The sequence below is a fragment of the Bos indicus x Bos taurus genome, chromosome 1, assembly GCF_003369695.1.
Source record: "Bos indicus x Bos taurus breed Angus x Brahman F1 hybrid chromosome 1, Bos_hybrid_MaternalHap_v2.0, whole genome shotgun sequence".
Classification (NCBI taxonomy): Eukaryota; Metazoa; Chordata; class Mammalia; order Artiodactyla; family Bovidae; genus Bos; species Bos indicus x Bos taurus.
This window is the reverse complement of record NC_040076.1, coordinates 18,417,610-18,435,107: the sequence shown is the minus strand read 5'-3', so window position 1 is coordinate 18,435,107 and position 17,498 is coordinate 18,417,610. Positions and strand designations below refer to the sequence as shown.

Below are 17,498 nucleotides of genomic sequence, written 5' to 3'. Positions count from 1 at the left end.
TCTACTTCCCTAATTAATGTTTTGTTTATTTACTTCACTAGTGGATTGTTTGGTTGATTCATGTCAATGTTGCTTATAAATCCTAAGTAGGTGTATCTAATACCAATCACTTACTCCCATCTGAGTAGTTTGGACAGTAATAATTGTTATGACTTATATTCAGGGCCAGAGGATAGATAAGCTACAGGTCATTTTTCACATTTGCAGTAATGTTCAAAGCACACAACTTTCTGGGATGAGGTCTAGGTTGTGAGTGGAGGAACAGATATTTGTACAGATGACTCTAGTATTAGAGAATAGGCCAGACGATGATCAATAGTACAATCCTACCTCTTTTCTAGACATCCTAATTAAAGACATACTGATCACAATTTCCTATGGAAGGGAAATGTAGACGTAGGAAGCCATGTGTATTCTGTTTTCCTGACATATTTCCACCCAGAGAACCACTAAGTGGTGGGGCAGAGGTATTTTAAAAAATCATAGTTCAGGAGGAGCAGCAAGCCATAAAAATTCTCTTTAAACCACTGAAGGCAGAGTTAAATCTCACATATATGAATGAAAATATCTGTATCTGTCAGTTCAGTTGCTCAGTCGTGTCCGACTCTTTGTGACCCCATGAATTGCAGCACGCCAGGCCTCCCTGTCCATCACCAACCCCAGGAGTTCACTCAGACTCACATCCATTGAGTCTGTGATGCCATCCAGCCATCTCATCCTCTGTCGTCCCCTTCTCCTCCTGCCCCCAATCCCTCCCAGCATCAGAGTCTTTTCCAAAGAGTCAACTCTTTGCATGAGGTGGCCAAAGTACTGGAGTTTCAGCTTTAGCATCATTCCTTCCAAAGAAATCCCAGGGCTGATCTCCTTCAGAATGGGCTGGTTGGATCTCCTTGAAGTCCAAGGGATTCTCAAGAGTCTTCTCCAACACCACAGTTCAAAAGCATCAATTCTTCAGTGCTCAGCTTTCTTCACAGTCCAACTCTCACATCCATACATGACCAGAGGAAAAACCATAGCCTTGACTAGACAGAGCTTTGTTGGCAAAGTAATGTCTCTGCTTTTCAATATGCCATCTAGGTTGATCATAACTTTCCTTCTGTATCTGTGTCTACAACTATATCTACATCTCTCCATGATGAGCAGGCAGGTCATGATTTTGATTTCTGCTGATTATGTTATGGATGTAATAAAAAATATAGGGTAAGAAGGTTGTGAAAAGTGTGAAATGAAAGTGTTTGCTGCTCAGTCCTGTCCAACTCTAGGAGATGCCATGGACTGTAGCCTGCTAGGCTCCTCTGTCCATGGGATTCTCCAGACAAGAATACTGGAGTGGATTGCCATTCCCTTTTCCAGGGTATCTTCCCCACCCAGGGATCGAACCTGGGTCTCCTGCGTTGAAGGCAGACTCTACCATCTGAGCCACCAAAAAGGTTGTGCATTCCAGCAAATATCAGCATCAAATTCCTTCTGCCTTCATGGCCGTGCCTTTTCACACTGTCTGTCTCCAAGAAGTTGATGTTAATTTTTTAACTGGATGTTGTTGGCATTCAAACAGCTCATTTGCTTGTTTTCCTGCTGTTCTCTGAAAACGTTCTTGGCAAAAGGAATGTGATGGACAATCCTCCTTCCTCATAGTGCCAAGAAGCCCCCCTTTACAGTTTAAAATGGCCCTTTTCAGATACAAGATGCACAACTCTTTAAATAGCAGCGAATAGGTCTGTTGAAAAACCCCTGTGGATTCCTGCTTTAAGCAAAGTCAGCTAGTGGTTAATCAGGTGTAAAGGAAGGAAGAAATTCTCCTTTAAGATGAGGAAAAATGAACGAATGTACTAGAATGCAAACATTGAAATTAAGTTCTGGCTGTTTCTATTGTTTGGCTCCAAAACTTATAAGGCAGCATGTAATCCCACACCTACTTACCTGGAATCCCCAAGCCATAGCCAGTAGTGAAATTTGCTTTAAATCCCTGTTTTGCCAGCATATTATCAGTGATAAAAAGCACAGTCATTCGGTTGGTGGTTGAGAACACATCGTTTACTGGACCAGGGCCTGTGTACACAGCTGCTCCCAAAGAAAATGGGATAATCAGTGAGATAATCATCTGACTCTAGAAGGAAATGTACCCTTTTCCTGAATTCTGTCTCCCAGACATATGCAACACGCAGCGTGGCTTGCTCAAGAAGCACCCACACATAGAACGTGTACATTCTCTTATATTCTAGACACTGCTTCTAAGAAAGCCAACTTCTTTGTTGATCTTTTCCAGTATTACTTAAGGTTTCTGCAGCTCTAGAATTGTAATGATGAAATTACTCATAATATTGTCTAACTTAGCACCAGTACTATTCAAAGCTCATGCTACCCCAGAAAATTATTTACCTGCTTTTAAAGACCTTTATAAAATAATGGAGATTATAATTTTTTACAATTTTTGTCTCAATAAATTTAGTCTGAATTTTTATCTTAATAAATCAATTGCCTTTTTAATACATTTTTGTTTAAATTCATTTGATATTTTTTTATAAATTGAATCACTAACCTTATCTGAAAGATATATTAGAGACGGATAACGTAGACCTAAATGGTGGTATTCAATTTTTCCCCCTCTAATCCCTAGGGCTACTGGCCTTCATAAACAATACAATCCTCTTGGTAACCTTTCCCTTCTCCAGGGGATCATCCCAACCCAGGGATCAAACCCAGGTCTCCTGCATTGCAGGCAGATTATTTACCAGCTGAGCCAGAAAGGTAGCCCTGTTAAAAAGTACTGGCTTCAGTTACTTTAAAAATACATTCATTGTGTTAAATGTTTTATATATTGGAATACTTGAAAGTGATTCTGTATCATAAGAGCTTCTTGCTGATAAATTTGAAAACAATGATTATGAGATCCTTTTGGAATTCTCATTTACTTTTCAATGATTGATGGAAATACTAAGAGGTGAAATGATAAAAACTGATCATGAGAACAGAAATTTTTATTATAAAGACAACGTAAAGTGAAAATGGAAAAACTACTCAAAATGCATTTATAACTGTTCTGAAAATCAAACTTGAAGTTCCTCAGTTCTTGCTGGTACAAGGCACCGTAGTCCACCGAGACTTTCATTGTTACTGGTTTTGTGTGTGGCTCTCGTCTCCCAGGAGGCTTTTGAGAGTCAGACACGACTGAGCACATGCACAAAGCACAGTTAGATAAAACACTTCTGAAAAGTGTGCTGTTTTTTCGTTCCAGTTGATGTTTCATGTATTTTCATAGTTTAAAGCATGACTTATCAAGGGACACTTCTTTCTTAAAAGCTGGTAGTTGTTTAATAAGATATTAGCCATTCTATTTCATAGAACTTTATTATATTAAAAGGCATTTATGATGTAGGTATAATAACTTCTGGAATAGTACACTTTTCCTCCATGTCTATTAAAAATTAGTGATCAATAAATGATTGGGAAGAATCAATTTGATCAATTTTTGATTCATTCTCAGATATTTATATAGAAGCAGCTAGTACTAGAGACACAAAGTAATAGTGAAACACAAAGTAAATATCATTTAAAAATTTTGCAAAGTAAACATAATTGATCCTTCAGTTTGAAATGAAATAAAATGTATTATAATAGTTATCCTTGGACATACAATGTATACATAATGCATAGAATAGAAAACTGCATAATGGATGTTCTTGGCTTTTAGTCTCTAAAGTATAATGCTTAGTGTTCTTGCCTGGAGAATCCCAGGGACGGGCGAGCCTGGTGGGCTGCCGTCTATGGGGTCACAGAGTCGGACAAGACTGAAGTGACTTAGCAGCAGCAGCAGCAGCAGCAGTATCTCTAGGACCTGCTAACTCAAAACTGTGAATCTTGATTTTCCAAGAATTCTAAAGAATATTTTTCCATCATCATTGTGAACGCTCCCCATATTGGAAATGCCACAATTTGATGTGTTATTCTACTGTTGTGTTTTCACTTAGCTCTTTGTAAAAAAGTAACTACATGTATTGAGAAATTCTCTCTCCATGGGCTTCCCTGGTAGCTCAACTGGTAAAGAAGCCACCTGCAATACGGGAGACCTGGGTTCGATCTCTGGGTTGGGAAGACCCCCTGGAGAAGGGAGCAGCTGCCCACTCCAGCATTCTTGCCTGGAGAATCCCGTGAACAGAGGAGCCTAGCAGGCTGCAGTCCATGGGGTGGCAAAGAGTCGGACACGACTGAACGACTTTCACTTTCATTTTCTCTTTCCATCAGTCTGTCTTGAGCCATACAACTTTCACAATAAACTGGAGACTTACCTAAGAACAAGGAATCATCTCCTTCACCGTCTCTGATTTCAACTACATCTGCAATATTTTCCAGGTCAAATTCTTGAAAGTGGAGCTGAATATTTTTTCCCTTTTGTGCATTTAAATTCCAAATACCTTAAAAGTAATAAATAATAAAGTTAGTTTAAACATACTTCTTTTGATTTCTCTTAACTTCAATCTTCTGAGACTTTCAAATCACTTTCAAAAATCTTTCCTTCATTTTATAAAACCTAATATTCCAAACTATTTGTCTGTGTGAAGAAATATTTCATCTATTCTAGAATACTTACAGTAAAATTTCAACTAAATTTGAGATCATTTATTCTAATTGAATTTATTTTATTCATATAAATGAAATACTTTCATCAAAGCGTGCAAATAGCCTTTTACTCCTACAACCTAAAATATATGAACGTCAAAAGATATGAATATTCTACTTCTATTTATTTTATTTCCAAGATTAAATGTAGAGGAAATGAGGCAATTAAAATGTAATTTGTAGGGCAACTAAGCTTTAGTATTTCTTTAAGTAATTGTTGCCATTATTTATATATGTCATATGATGGCAGTTCCTTTTGAAACAAAACAAAAAAATATTTATAGCCTTTTAGTATCAGGGAATGGCAACCCACTCCAGTGTTCTTGCCTGGAGAATCCCAGGGACGGGGGAGCCTGGTGGGCTGCCGTCTATGGGGTCGCACAGAGTCGGACACGACTGAAGCGACTTAGCAGCAGCAGCAGCAGCAGCAGTATCAGGAATCCCTGGTGGCACAGCGGTAAAGAAACTGCCTGTCAAAGCAGGAGATGTGGGTTCAATTCCAGAGTTGGGAGAACCCCCTGGAGAATGGAATTGCCACCCACTCCAATATTCTTGCCTGGGAAATCCCATGGACAGAGGAGCCTGGGCAACTATAGTCCATGGGGTCCAAAAAGAATTGGACATGACTTAGTGACTAAGTCAGCAGTGGCCACAGGACTGGAAAAGGTCAGTTTTCATTCCAATCCCAAAGAAAGGCAATGCCAAAGAATACTCAAACTACCACACAATTGCACTCATCTCACATGCTAGTAAAGTGATGCTTAAAATTCTCGAAGCCAGGCTTCAGCAATACATGAACCATGAACTTCCAGATGTTCAAGCTGGTTTTAGAAAAGGCAGAGGAACCAGAGATCAAATTGCCAATATCCGCTGGATTATCAAAAAAGCAAGAGTTCCAGAACAACATCTATTTCTGCTTTATTGACTATGCCAAAGCCTTGACTGTGTGGATCACAATAAACTGTGGAAAATTATGAAAGAGATGGGAATACCAGACCACCTGACTTGCTTCTTGAAAACCTGTATGCAGGTCAGGAAGCAACAGTTAGAACTGGACATGGAACAACAGTCTGGCTCCAAATAGGAAAAGGAGTATGTCAAGGCTGTATATTGTCACCCTGCTTATTTAACTTATATGCAGAGTACATCATGAGAAGCGCTGGGCTGAAAGAAGCACAAGCTGGAATGAAGGTTGCTGGGAGAAATATCAATAACCTCAGATATGCAGATGACACCACCCTTATGGCAGAAAGTGAAGAAGAACTAAAGAGCCTCTTGATAAAAGTGAAAAAGGAGAGTGAAAAAGTTAGTTTAAAGCTCAATATTCAGAAAACTAAGATCATGGCATCCGGTCCCATCACTTCATGCAAATAGATGGGGAAACAGTGGAAACAGTGGCTGACTTTATTTTTTTGGGGCTCTGAAATCACTGCAGATGGTGATTGCAGCCATGAAATTAAAAGATGCTTACTCATTGGAAGGAAAGTTATGACCAACCTAGATAGCATATTAAAAAACAGAGACATTACTTTGTCAACAAAGGTCCATCTAGTCAAGGCTATGGTTTTTCCAGTAGTCATGTATGGACGTGAGAGTTGGACTATGAAGAAAGCTGAGCGCTGAAGAATTGATGCTTTTGAACTGTGGTGTTGGAGAAGACTCTTGAGAGTCCCTTGGACTGCAAGGAGATCCAACCAATCCATCCTAAAGGAGGGCAGTCCTGGGTGTTCATTGGAAGGACTGATGTTGAAGCTGAAACTCCAATACTTTGGCCTCCTGATGTGGACAGGCGACTCATTTGAAAAGTCCCTGATGCTGGGAAAGATTGAGGGCAGGAGCAGAAGGGGACGACAGAGGATAAGATGGTTGGATGGCATCACCGACTCAATGGACATGTGTTTAGGTGGACTCTGGGAGTTGGTGATGGACAGGGAGGCCTGATGTGCTGCAGTTCATGGGGTCTCAAAGAGTTGGACATGACTGAGCGACTGAACTGAACTGAACTAGTGACTAAACCACCACCACCTTGTTTTTTATTGATTCCTTAAATGATTTATTCTTTAGATTTTGCTCCCGAACATTTCTTCATTCTACATGAATTTCTCATTCACTCTTAAGGAAGTCACTTCACTGACATAGTAATGGACCTCTAAGTTATCTTCTACATTTTCTTGAGAAGTAGATCCAGTTATCCAATATTTACTGTGTATAAATGTAAGTATCTCCAACTCAACAAGTAATAAAGGGAACACAGCAATCTCTTTTGCCAACTCATTCCTCTTTGCATTCTTCCTATTTCAGTGAATAGTACCACTAATCAGCCACTCACAGTTTTCTACACCAGAAGCTTCCTCGTCTTCCTTGACCTCTCTCCTCCCATATACAATCAATTACCAAGGGTGCCAATACTAGCTCCTACATCCCTGGGATCCCATTGCCTTCTCAGTCTCCAATGCCACTATCCGAATTCAAGTCACTGTTATTTTTCATCTCCTAATGAGTGAGGCTAATTGCTCCCTTACAACCAATCTCTGATCCTGCAATAGAATTTGTTGTTGCTCGGTCACCATGTAGTGTCCAACTCTATGCAACCCCATGGACTGCAATACAAAAGGATGGATCCATCTAACATGCAAACTTGATTTTACCACTATTTTCCTGTAAGCCAGTGAAAGTCTCCTCAGTGCTCTCAGAATAAAATTCAAACTGCTTAACATGGTGTGAGATAACTTCACATTTCATTTTCATTTGTTATCATTACTTAATTTTGCTTGAAGATTCAAGAAAAAATCAAGGTCTTCTACTTTTGAACTTTTGTATGTTAAATACTTCTTATGTTCCTGCACAGCCTCCTGTCTTTGCCCTTATTATAAACAGGGCCTTAGGCATTGTGTTATGTCTGACAAGTTATCTGAATCCTTATCTAGACTGAATTGTTTGTTTCTTCTTTACTTACTTCAGTACCTAACAAATAAAGCACTCAAAAAAGATTTCATGAATAAGTTAATAAATTTAATAAATGTCTCCAAATTGTTCTTTCAATGTTCCACTTATTTTTGGATTCTTTTACATCGTTACTTTGTACAATTGATAATGTACAAATCATATTTTTACATTATTACTTTGTACAAATGTTTCAAAGATAGTTTCTATGCTAAGTAGAGATGATAATCTCTGGTTCCCCATACAAGTCAAATTAGATTAATGGCTGTTTATTTTTTTTAATCAGATATCTCCCTAATAATAGTGACTCTATTATCCTTTCAGAATGATATGATCTCTGGATCATTTGAAGGAAGAGACACTGACATTTTCAAATAACACATTTTTCACTGTCATTGGGGTATTTTTTTCACTGGTAGAATTTTCCATTTAGGTTGGTGGTGCTATCAGAAGCCATGGAAGGCAGGGGAAGAACATGTCTGTTTCTCAAAATACTAGTGTGGAATCTTTGGAGGGATGGGCCATGGAATTTTCATCTTTAACACAAACAATCTCTGTGTAGTTCTAATGAGCATCTCTATTTAGGACTAATGATCTAGATATAAGCTTTATCTGGTTTTATCATACAAGTCTCTTCTTTCTAGACTTAGAATTTTTTAGTATCCTTCATACTAGATCATCCTTTATGTTGGGACATATTGGGACTGCTTCCCTGGTGGCTCAGGTGGTAAAGAATCTGCCTTAAGTGCAGGAGACCTAGGCTTGATCCCTGGGTGGGGAATATCCCCTGGAGAAGGGAATGGCAACCCACTCCAGTATTCTTGCCTGGAGAATTCCATGGGCAGAGGAGTCTGGTGGGGCTATATAGTCCATGGGGTTGCAAAGAGTCAGACATGACAGAGAGACTAATACTTTCACTTTATATTGGGATTCTAATCACTGCCTGCTTTATTCTCTTTAATCTGTAGTTATAAAAGATATATATATATATATATGGATAAGTCTCTTTGCTGTCCACCTGAAACTATCACAACATTGCATATTGGCTATATTCCAATACAAAATAAAAAAAAAATAAATTAAAAAAAAAGAAATTGTGGAGGTCAGAAATAGTGAAACACTATTTATAAAGTGCTTTGAAAACAAAACAGAAAACTATCAACCCAGAATCGTTTAATCAGCAAATGTATCCTTCAACAATGAAAATTAAAACCATTTTCAGAAGAAAGAAAATTAAGAGAATTAATTGCCAGTAGACCTGAATTAAAAGAAATGTTAAAGAAAGTTCACAGGGGAAAAAAAAATGATAGCAGAGGGCACCCTGTAATGCCAAGAAATAAGGAAAAATAACAGAAATGGTAATATCTGAGTAAATAGAATAATTTTGTTCACAGTTTACACTTGTTAAAATATGTATAAATAAATAGTATTTAACATTGGGGAAAAAAAAAAGATGTGGGTGTCACAATTGGCTCTTTGCTTTATGTACTTTCCACTGATCTTATACTATGGAACTCAAACTTGTTATACACAAGATAAACAATATATGCATAATCAAGGAGACTGGTATCTGGAATAAGGCTACTACCTCTTTTACTTATTTTTTTAAACTTTTAAATAGAAGAATTATCATAATATCACCTGTTTTAAAGAATTATTGTAAGAACTGACTAAAATAAGTTATATTAAGCACTGATGCTGTGACTGGCATAAAATAAATGCTAAAAAAGTTAGTCATTAATCATTGTTATTCTTCTCATTATATTAAGTGAGCTCATAGATGTAGTAGTTGTATCCAGATATAGCAAATTTATAATCTAGTTTGCTGTGTCAAGGGGAGAATCTAACTTTGATATATACATTTGTTTTCCATGATCTGGAAAAGAAATGACTCACAGAAAGCCTGATTAGGGTAGCTGTTTGGGAAGTTTATAGACGTGAATGTTGTATTTGGCTCCCACAGGTCATGAGGCCCTCCACAGTCCGCTGAAAAGGAAAGCAAAGAAAAATCATGAGTAACATAATATTTATTTCAGAGCTGTAATACTATATGCCAGCAAATTTCCAATTTTATTTCTTGGAATACTGGTTTTGTCAGATACATGTTAGAGCTTGTGTAAGGGAAAATATAGGCTAACAGGTTTCTTTACTGAAGAATGTCTCAAACCCTTATATATTTTTATGATCTTTGTGATTCCCCAAGAAGGCATAATAGTGTTCTGCATTTTCCAAAATTATCTGGCCAAGGAAACAATTTTGACAAGCATCTTTTATAGGTAGTCTTCATGAAATAAAGTATCAACTCCTTGCTTTAGAAAAAATAGATGAATCTTTGTAATGGAACAAATACAGTATATGCCTCTCTCTTATGAGAAGGACTAGTAAATAACTAATCCTATCATTTCTTGTTTTTTCTTCTTTTTTTCCTACTTTTCTTTAGTAGAGAAGCTTCACCATTCTGTATACTGTATTGAAGCATGTGATGTTCAAGAAAGGGAGACAAACACAATTGCTACTTTCTAAATAGTTACCCTAGATTGTCTAGGAGTGAAGTTGGGACTGAACTAAATCCAAATTTATAAGAAAAAACATAGCACCAATCTTCCAGTTAAGAGTATGATGCTTCAAGTAGGTAAACTAACTTTTTGAAATTTGTAACCTACTTCATATTTATTTATCTTGCTTATTAGAAGACCATTCTAAGGTAATATAAAAATTCCTCAGCTACGTTGAGTATTCCAGTTCTTACTTTTTAATATTATATTATATTTAAGATCAAAAGAATAAAAGTAACCTAAATAGAAGAATACAGAGGATCAGGATAAGTATATATTTTCCTGTAATTAAAGCAGATGAAAATGATATGGCTGTGTGTGCTTAGTCACTCAGTCATGTCTGACTCTTTGCAACCCCATGAACTGTAGCCTGCCAGGCTCCTCTGTTCATGGTGATTCTTCAGGCAAGAACACTGGAGTGGGTTGCCGTGACCACCTCCAGGGGATATTCCTAACCCAGGGATTGAACCCAGGTCTCCCACACTGCAGGCAGATTCTTTACTGCCTGAGCTACCAGTGAAGAGGAATAATACTGGAGTGGGTAGCCTATCCCTACTCCAGTGGATCTTCCTGACCCAGGAATCCAATTAGAGTGTCCTGCACTGCAGGCAGATTCTTTACCAGCTGAGCAACCAGGGGAGCCTGATAATGGTGTACTTACTCCCAATAACATAGAAGTCAAATTAGAGAAGAGAAAATTAAATGTCTCTACATCTACAGCAGTGTCTTTTATCAGACTCTCTTGTTTAATCCCTCTTTCACAGGTCATCTGCCTTATTTATGTGGATCCTTCCAATTTATGTGCATTTTTCAAGCTTGTAGGTAATAATGTTCTTTGATTTGGGTTTTGTGATATGCACAATGGGACAGAGACAGTTACTGTGGCTCAAACTAGTATCATTACCAATATATCCTGTTCTGTAAGGTGATAGGGATTGGCCTAACTTATATGAACTCCTGGGACTGGCTTATCCAGAAACAAATGAGTTCAGCAGGAATAATAAAATCTTTCTAAAAACTCATTGTTTGCAAAATGTCCGTGCACATTGTCTCATCTGGAGAGAGAACACCGTGTGCAAAAGGAAGATGTGTTGTAGCTGGTGAAGTAAAACGGTTTCTCTGAGTTTCTCATCTTTTTGAGACTGGGTCTTCTCATATATAAACTAGACATATATTAGAGATTTTCAAGGTTGTTGTAAAAATCAGAAATAATTTGTGAAAAATGCCTGTTACATTCAGTACTCATTTTCAAAGCACCTCTGTGATATAGGTAATTACTATGACTTTTTCAGTTTTAAATGGGCAATCCAGACTTTGGAGGTATTCCATTAGTTGTTAATGCTGTGCACATTCAGTGAGTGTCAAGGCTTCAACTCAGTTAACCTCAAACTCATCTCACAGTATGTTACTGTCTCCTATTGGGTTGATTAAATGGAATCATTTTAACCATCTGGTCCAAGCCATAGGCAGGGTTTAGACTGCATCTCAGTAAATGGCACTTGGTGGGTAGGTGATATATACTTGATGGGTAGGTGACAAGGAGAAGGAGGACAGAGGGGAAGGTGGATGAGATCTCTAAAAAGTAAAGTCAATGATGAACAGATCTAGAAGGAAGAAAGCAGAGTATACAGGGTGCTGAAGAAGACATTGGAACCAAAAAACGTGGTAATTCAGAACAAGGGCAATTTCTTAAGAAAGTGGTAATTCAGAACTAGGGCAGTTTCTCCACTGAGAAAGGCTGAAGATACTTCGAGCTCCCAGGCAGCTGTCCCTTGGAAGCAAATCATCTCCTTGATTGTGTGACTCTTTGTCTTGCAAAATTTCCTGAAAAGGGATCCACTACAACCCCTCAACTCTTCCCCACATACAATGCGTGTAATCTTCTGTAATTCTAAGTGCCTCAAAATTCTTCCTTCAATCATCTAGGAAATGGATGGAAAGGGAGAATGTAACTACAGGACAAAAGTAACACTGCAGATTGAAGAAGGATGGTGGCGGGGAGGAAGCCAGCTCTTCCTACTTTGTAAGTTTAGCCATACCCAGTGTGGCGGCTAGGGATGCTGCTGTTTAAACATCATTGTCATTTCCTCTTCAAGGAACAGGAAAATTTCTAAATTGTATACTCCTCATACAGTAAATAGTCAAAATTTTGGAGAATGCATTGCTTGTTCACCTCTCTGAACATTTGACAGTACGTTATATTATATGTAGATGAGTACATAGGACTTAAATACACGATCAGAACTAAAATGCTGTTAAGTGTATTGTTAAGTCTGTCAGGGCAGGCAGTTGACTTAGCATTTCTCTTCTGAATAGTAATCTTGGAAAATTCAACAATTTGAAGTACTTTTAAAATAATAAAATCCTTAAGAAGTACTTTTTGAAATACATTTCAAATGTAATTTTATATCATATAACTGATCAATAAGTATCTCTGTTCATTGGCCTTATAAGATGCGTATCAGTTACTTCTGGTATATAAATGACTGTAAGAAATTGGCAAAGGCACTTTCAGCCATTCTAAACATGATGACACAGTTGATTTTAATGGTAGTGTTGCTATAGTAGAGATGTAGCATGTGCTTAATAGAGGAGCCAAAGACTCATGAAATGTAATTCTGGAGATCAAGGTCCTGCTGTGTCATTTAATAAGCCATCTCCACACAGAGAATGAGAGTCAAATAGCCTCTTGATATGGGGAACCCTATTCAGTTACGGTTGTTAAACTTTCCCATTTTTCTTTTTTTTGGAGCTGTTCTCTCAAAGACTTGTTTTCTGATTAAGTTCTTCCTATGCCAGTAGGGATCTTCACTGCATGCAATATGTAAATAATATGCAGTATTTTGCAAAGTGGTTGTCAGGGATAGATATTTTCCTTGAGGCATGTCATTTTTAATCCATGCTTAAACCTCTAACATAAATGAGATATGTGTCAATGTGGAGGCATTTACTGTATGGTGGAAAACAGGAGAGTCAGGCCTTCACTTACAATAAAAGGGTTCAAATTAAAGTTATTTCTGACAAGATATTTCAAGCAAGAAATAAGGGTGATAAAAATAGGTTTCTGATGGCTACTTTTATGTAGGGAAATAATAGGTGCAGTTTAAGAAATACTACTCACATTGATATTTGAATATGTTCAAAGGGGCTAATTTTTAAAATTAGGAATTTTCTTGTAATCATAGTAATACATAAGTCCTACAATATTACAGACAACATTTTAAAAGATTAGGTTGCTATATAAAAAGAAAATTTGGAGTTCAGTCAAAATTTTTATTTCCATTCACAGGTTATAGTGATCAGTCATGATATAAATATTTTTATTATATTTGTGGCAATAAAGGTCAATTTTTATTCCCAGTGATTTTCATTTTATTTATAATTAATAGCAATCTAGCCAATAATAGATCTAGTAAGTAGGCTGTTTTGAAGGTAAAAGAATAAAACAATAGAATAGTCAAAAACACTGATAGGAGCTTAGCAAATTTGGAATTTGCTAAGAGTTTGAATATTGAATCATACTAATGATATAAAAGCCAAGCAGATCTACATGACCATCAATTATAAAATAATTGAATAGTTACTAATTCATTTCACATGAATAACAAGAGTCAAAGATTATTTAGCTCTAAGTATAATATCCATTCTGAAGGAGATCAGCCCTGGGATTTCTTTGGAAGGAATGATGCTAAAGCTGAAACTCCAGTACTTTGGCCACCTCATGGGAAGAGTTGACTCATTGGAAAAGACTCTGATGCTGGGAGGGATTGGGGGCAGGAGGAGAAGGGGACGACAGAGGATGAGATGGCTGGATGGCATCACTGACTCGATGGACATGAGTCTGAGTGAACTCCGGGAGTTGGTGATGGACAGGGAGGCCTGGCACGCTGCCATTCATAGGGTTGCAAAGAGTTGGACACGACTGAAGCGACTTAGCAGCAGCAGCAGCAGCAGCAGCAGCAGCAGCAGCATACTATTTAGTGGGTTTCCCAGGTGGCGCTGATGGTAAAGAACCCGCCTGCCAAGGCAGGGTTTGCAAGAGATGCGGGTTCAATCCCTGGGTCGGGGAAAATACCCTGGAGAAGGAAATGGCAATCCACTCTAGTATTCTTGCCTGGAGAATCCCGTAGACAGAGGAGCTTCCTATAGACAGAGGAGCCTGGCAGGCTACAGTCATAGGGGCACAAAGAGTGGGACAGGGCTGAAGTGACTTAGCACGCACGCATGCATACTATTTAGTAAGGACTTGTGATGAATCATTCTGATTGTGTTGCAAGTTGGCATTATATTTGTGTAATGGAATGTTTACTTTTTAAAATGTTCTCAATATAGTCCCCATATTTAAATTACTTGTGCTAATGTCACAGGGCAAAAATGATAGAGCTGATGTAGCAGCAAGTGATAAAAATAGAAGGAAAAAAAAAAAGAAGAAAAATCCCTGCAGTTTGGAAAACTGAACTTGTATTTCCCGAAACAGGGCACAACCTGAATCCCTAGAAACAACAGAGAAAAATGGCTTTAGCTAGTCAGTTACTCGACTGGCAATATTTTCTTATTTAAATGCTCTCTAAGAGCCAAAGAAAAGACTATTAGGCAGTCAGCCATGGTTTCTTTTGTTTCTGCTTAAACAAATCACTGATCTGGAACCAGAAAAGCTCTGCTCAAATAAGAATTTCACTGAACCAATTGAAAATGGCATTTGAATGAAATTGTTCAGAATGCATTTGATGGTAATTAACATTTTTTGCTGTGCTAAATATTGCCCTGAAGTGAACCATTTGGAAACTGGAACAGATACACTCTGGGCAAATTCTAAAGTTTATATTTTAAAATCAGATGAATTATTCTACCGTTATAATTTCAGTATGGTGAAAATATGCAGGTATATCATGCTTCCTTGACATTGAGGTATTATATTTTTCTCTTTCATGTTGGAATAGATTAAGTGGACTGTGCATTACACAGATAAAGTTTTAATACAAAAAATTAAAGTTTTATTTATATATGTATGATTTTATAGATAAAAGTTATTTCAAAGTTTTCTCAAATTTTTTATTTTGTATAGTGATGAAATTTGGCTACTTTTAAAATATCAATTCTATGAAACTATGTTACTTTCACCTAGAAAAGTTTTCTTCTTGACAACTTATTGAGGAATAGAGAAACAAGCTAACAGAAAAGATTGTGAAGACGGTCTGTTTTTTAAATGATTGCACTATCAAAATAGCAAGATGTTGGTAATGCTTGGTATCCATAGCAATTATGTATCAAATCAGCAATGATTTTAATGATTGTAATACTTTTTGCAGAAAAAAAGTTTTATATAATAGACCAGAAGAGTGTGAGACACCTTTACAAAATCAAGTGAGACAATTATTTTTGAACAATGTTGTGGAGCCCAAATTATTGGTTTCAGATTGATATTTTCTCTATGGCTAGCCCCACAATGATTTGCAAGCTTTATTTCTGGTATTAAAATTTTGTTTAGCAGAAATGTTTTTGTTACCAAAAGTAACAAACAGCTGAGAAAGAGATACAGAGAGAGAGGCTTTAGTTTATACCTAACAGTATTTATTGATGATCTATATATGCAATATTAAGAACCAGACAACAGTGAAGCAAAGGTGATTAAGATCCAGAGTTTGGCGTCAAGAACACAATTTTGGAGGCAATATTATTATATGGAAATGACTGAGCATGCATACATACAGACACACTTGGTATTTTCCTTCTTTTGTTTCAACTTTTTTGTGTCATTCTGTTGCTTGATCTTAGTGCTTCCTTGAAGCTTTTTCCAGCTCACACTCTCTTCTCCAAAGTACTCTACCACTTAAGTCTCTCATGTACTAATTTTAGGGGCACATAGTTAGATGTTGATTTTTGTATCTATTAATTTATAAATTAATATTATATGGATTTTTCTTTCATGTAATAGTGGTTATTGATATATCTTACATTTTCTTATGAAGTGCTTTGTATGCAATATTTATAAAATTTGAATGACTATTTCAAATATTGAAGAATTTATGTAATCCATACATGCACCAAGCACTGTGTGCATGCTAAGTCGCTTCAGTCATGTCTGACTCTGTGTGATCCTATGGACTGTAGCCCACCAGGCTCCTCTGTCTATGGGATTCTCCAGGCAAGAATACTGGAGTGAGTTGCCATGCCCTCCTCCAGGGGATCTTTCTGACTAGGGATCAAATTTGAGTCTCTTACTTTTCCTGCATTGGCAGATTTTTTTTTTTTTTTTACCACTAAGGCCACTTGGGAAGCCCCACACCTAGCATTAGGTTGTATTAAATTGAAAACAAAATGGCAATCAGCACCTAAATTATTTTCAAAAATGAAAATGTACTAAAATTATCATAAACATGAAGCATAACAGGATGCACAGCATTATTTCATTGGTGATCTATATTTAATGTGTAATATTTTACTAGTTTCTGTTTTACTTATATTTTAAAGTTTCTGATTTTCAGTGAAAAGACAGCACTATGGCAAGATAATAAAAAAATAAATCAGAGAGAGATCTACCTGGAAATACTAATAACCTAATTAGGGAAAACACATGTTAAGGTTACTTACTGGGAAGTTCTGGTGGAGGAGTTGGGACTAAAGTTGGTTCTGGATAGACACTCACATTACAAATCCCATATGTTAGGCTAATGTCATCCAATGCTATATCACTCAGGATCTGGTTTTTAAACCCATAGAAAGAAACCTGTAATTCAGAGAGGTACATAAAATGATTCCACTTTAATCTTTTCTGATTGATTCTTCTTGTAGCCCAGTATTCTCTGGAGAATCAATACGGTCATGTCCAAGTAAATGTGGACAAGTTATCACACAGTGAAATACTGTTTTTCAAGATCCTTCGGCTGAGCCCAGCTCCCTAACTATGTGTTTACGGTGGTCTAAATTTTTGCTAGTGTCTTCTTTCTGTGTTAGGCAATATCGTCACAATTTCTCTATGTCTCTAGCTCTTTCTTTCATGATATTGTCATGCTCCATTGTACTCTGTCACATATACACATCATCTTGCATGGACAGCAACCTTATTCTAGGTTCTTTCCACAACATTGTTAAAAATCCAGGTAGCTGTCTGCCTTCCTAGAGCATACAACCCTGAAGAGATTAGAAGTCACGCTGTTATGTCCAATTCTTTGCAATCTCTTGGACTATACAGTCCATGTAGAAGTCACGCTGTTATGTCCAATTCTTTGCAATCTCTTGGACTATACAGTCCATGGAATTTTCCAGGCTAGAATACTGGAGTGGGTAGCCTTTCTCTTCTTCAGGGGATATTTCCAACCCAGTATTGAACCAGGGTGTCCTGCATTGCAGGTGGCTTCTTTACCAACTGAGCTATCAGAGAAA

At 37.2% G+C, this 17,498-nt stretch overlaps 1 protein-coding gene across 5 annotated transcripts in view; it reads right to left on the bottom strand.

Annotated features, from left to right (window-relative positions):
- TMPRSS15 (transmembrane serine protease 15) overlaps window positions 1–17,498 on the bottom strand; it is a 143,387-nt gene that overhangs the window by 58,662 nt on the left and 67,227 nt on the right. For all 5 annotated transcript variants that reach the window (XM_027545313.1, XM_027545442.1, XM_027545383.1 and 2 more), the window contains 4 exons: window positions 16,707–16,842; window positions 9,457–9,546; window positions 4,287–4,412; window positions 1,921–2,061 (listed from right to left, as the gene is read on the bottom strand). In XM_027545313.1, coding sequence (XP_027401114.1) covers window positions 1,921–2,061; window positions 4,287–4,412; window positions 9,457–9,546; window positions 16,707–16,842 — 493 coding nt within the window. The remainder of the gene's footprint in view (window positions 1–1,920; window positions 2,062–4,286; window positions 4,413–9,456; window positions 9,547–16,706; window positions 16,843–17,498) is intronic.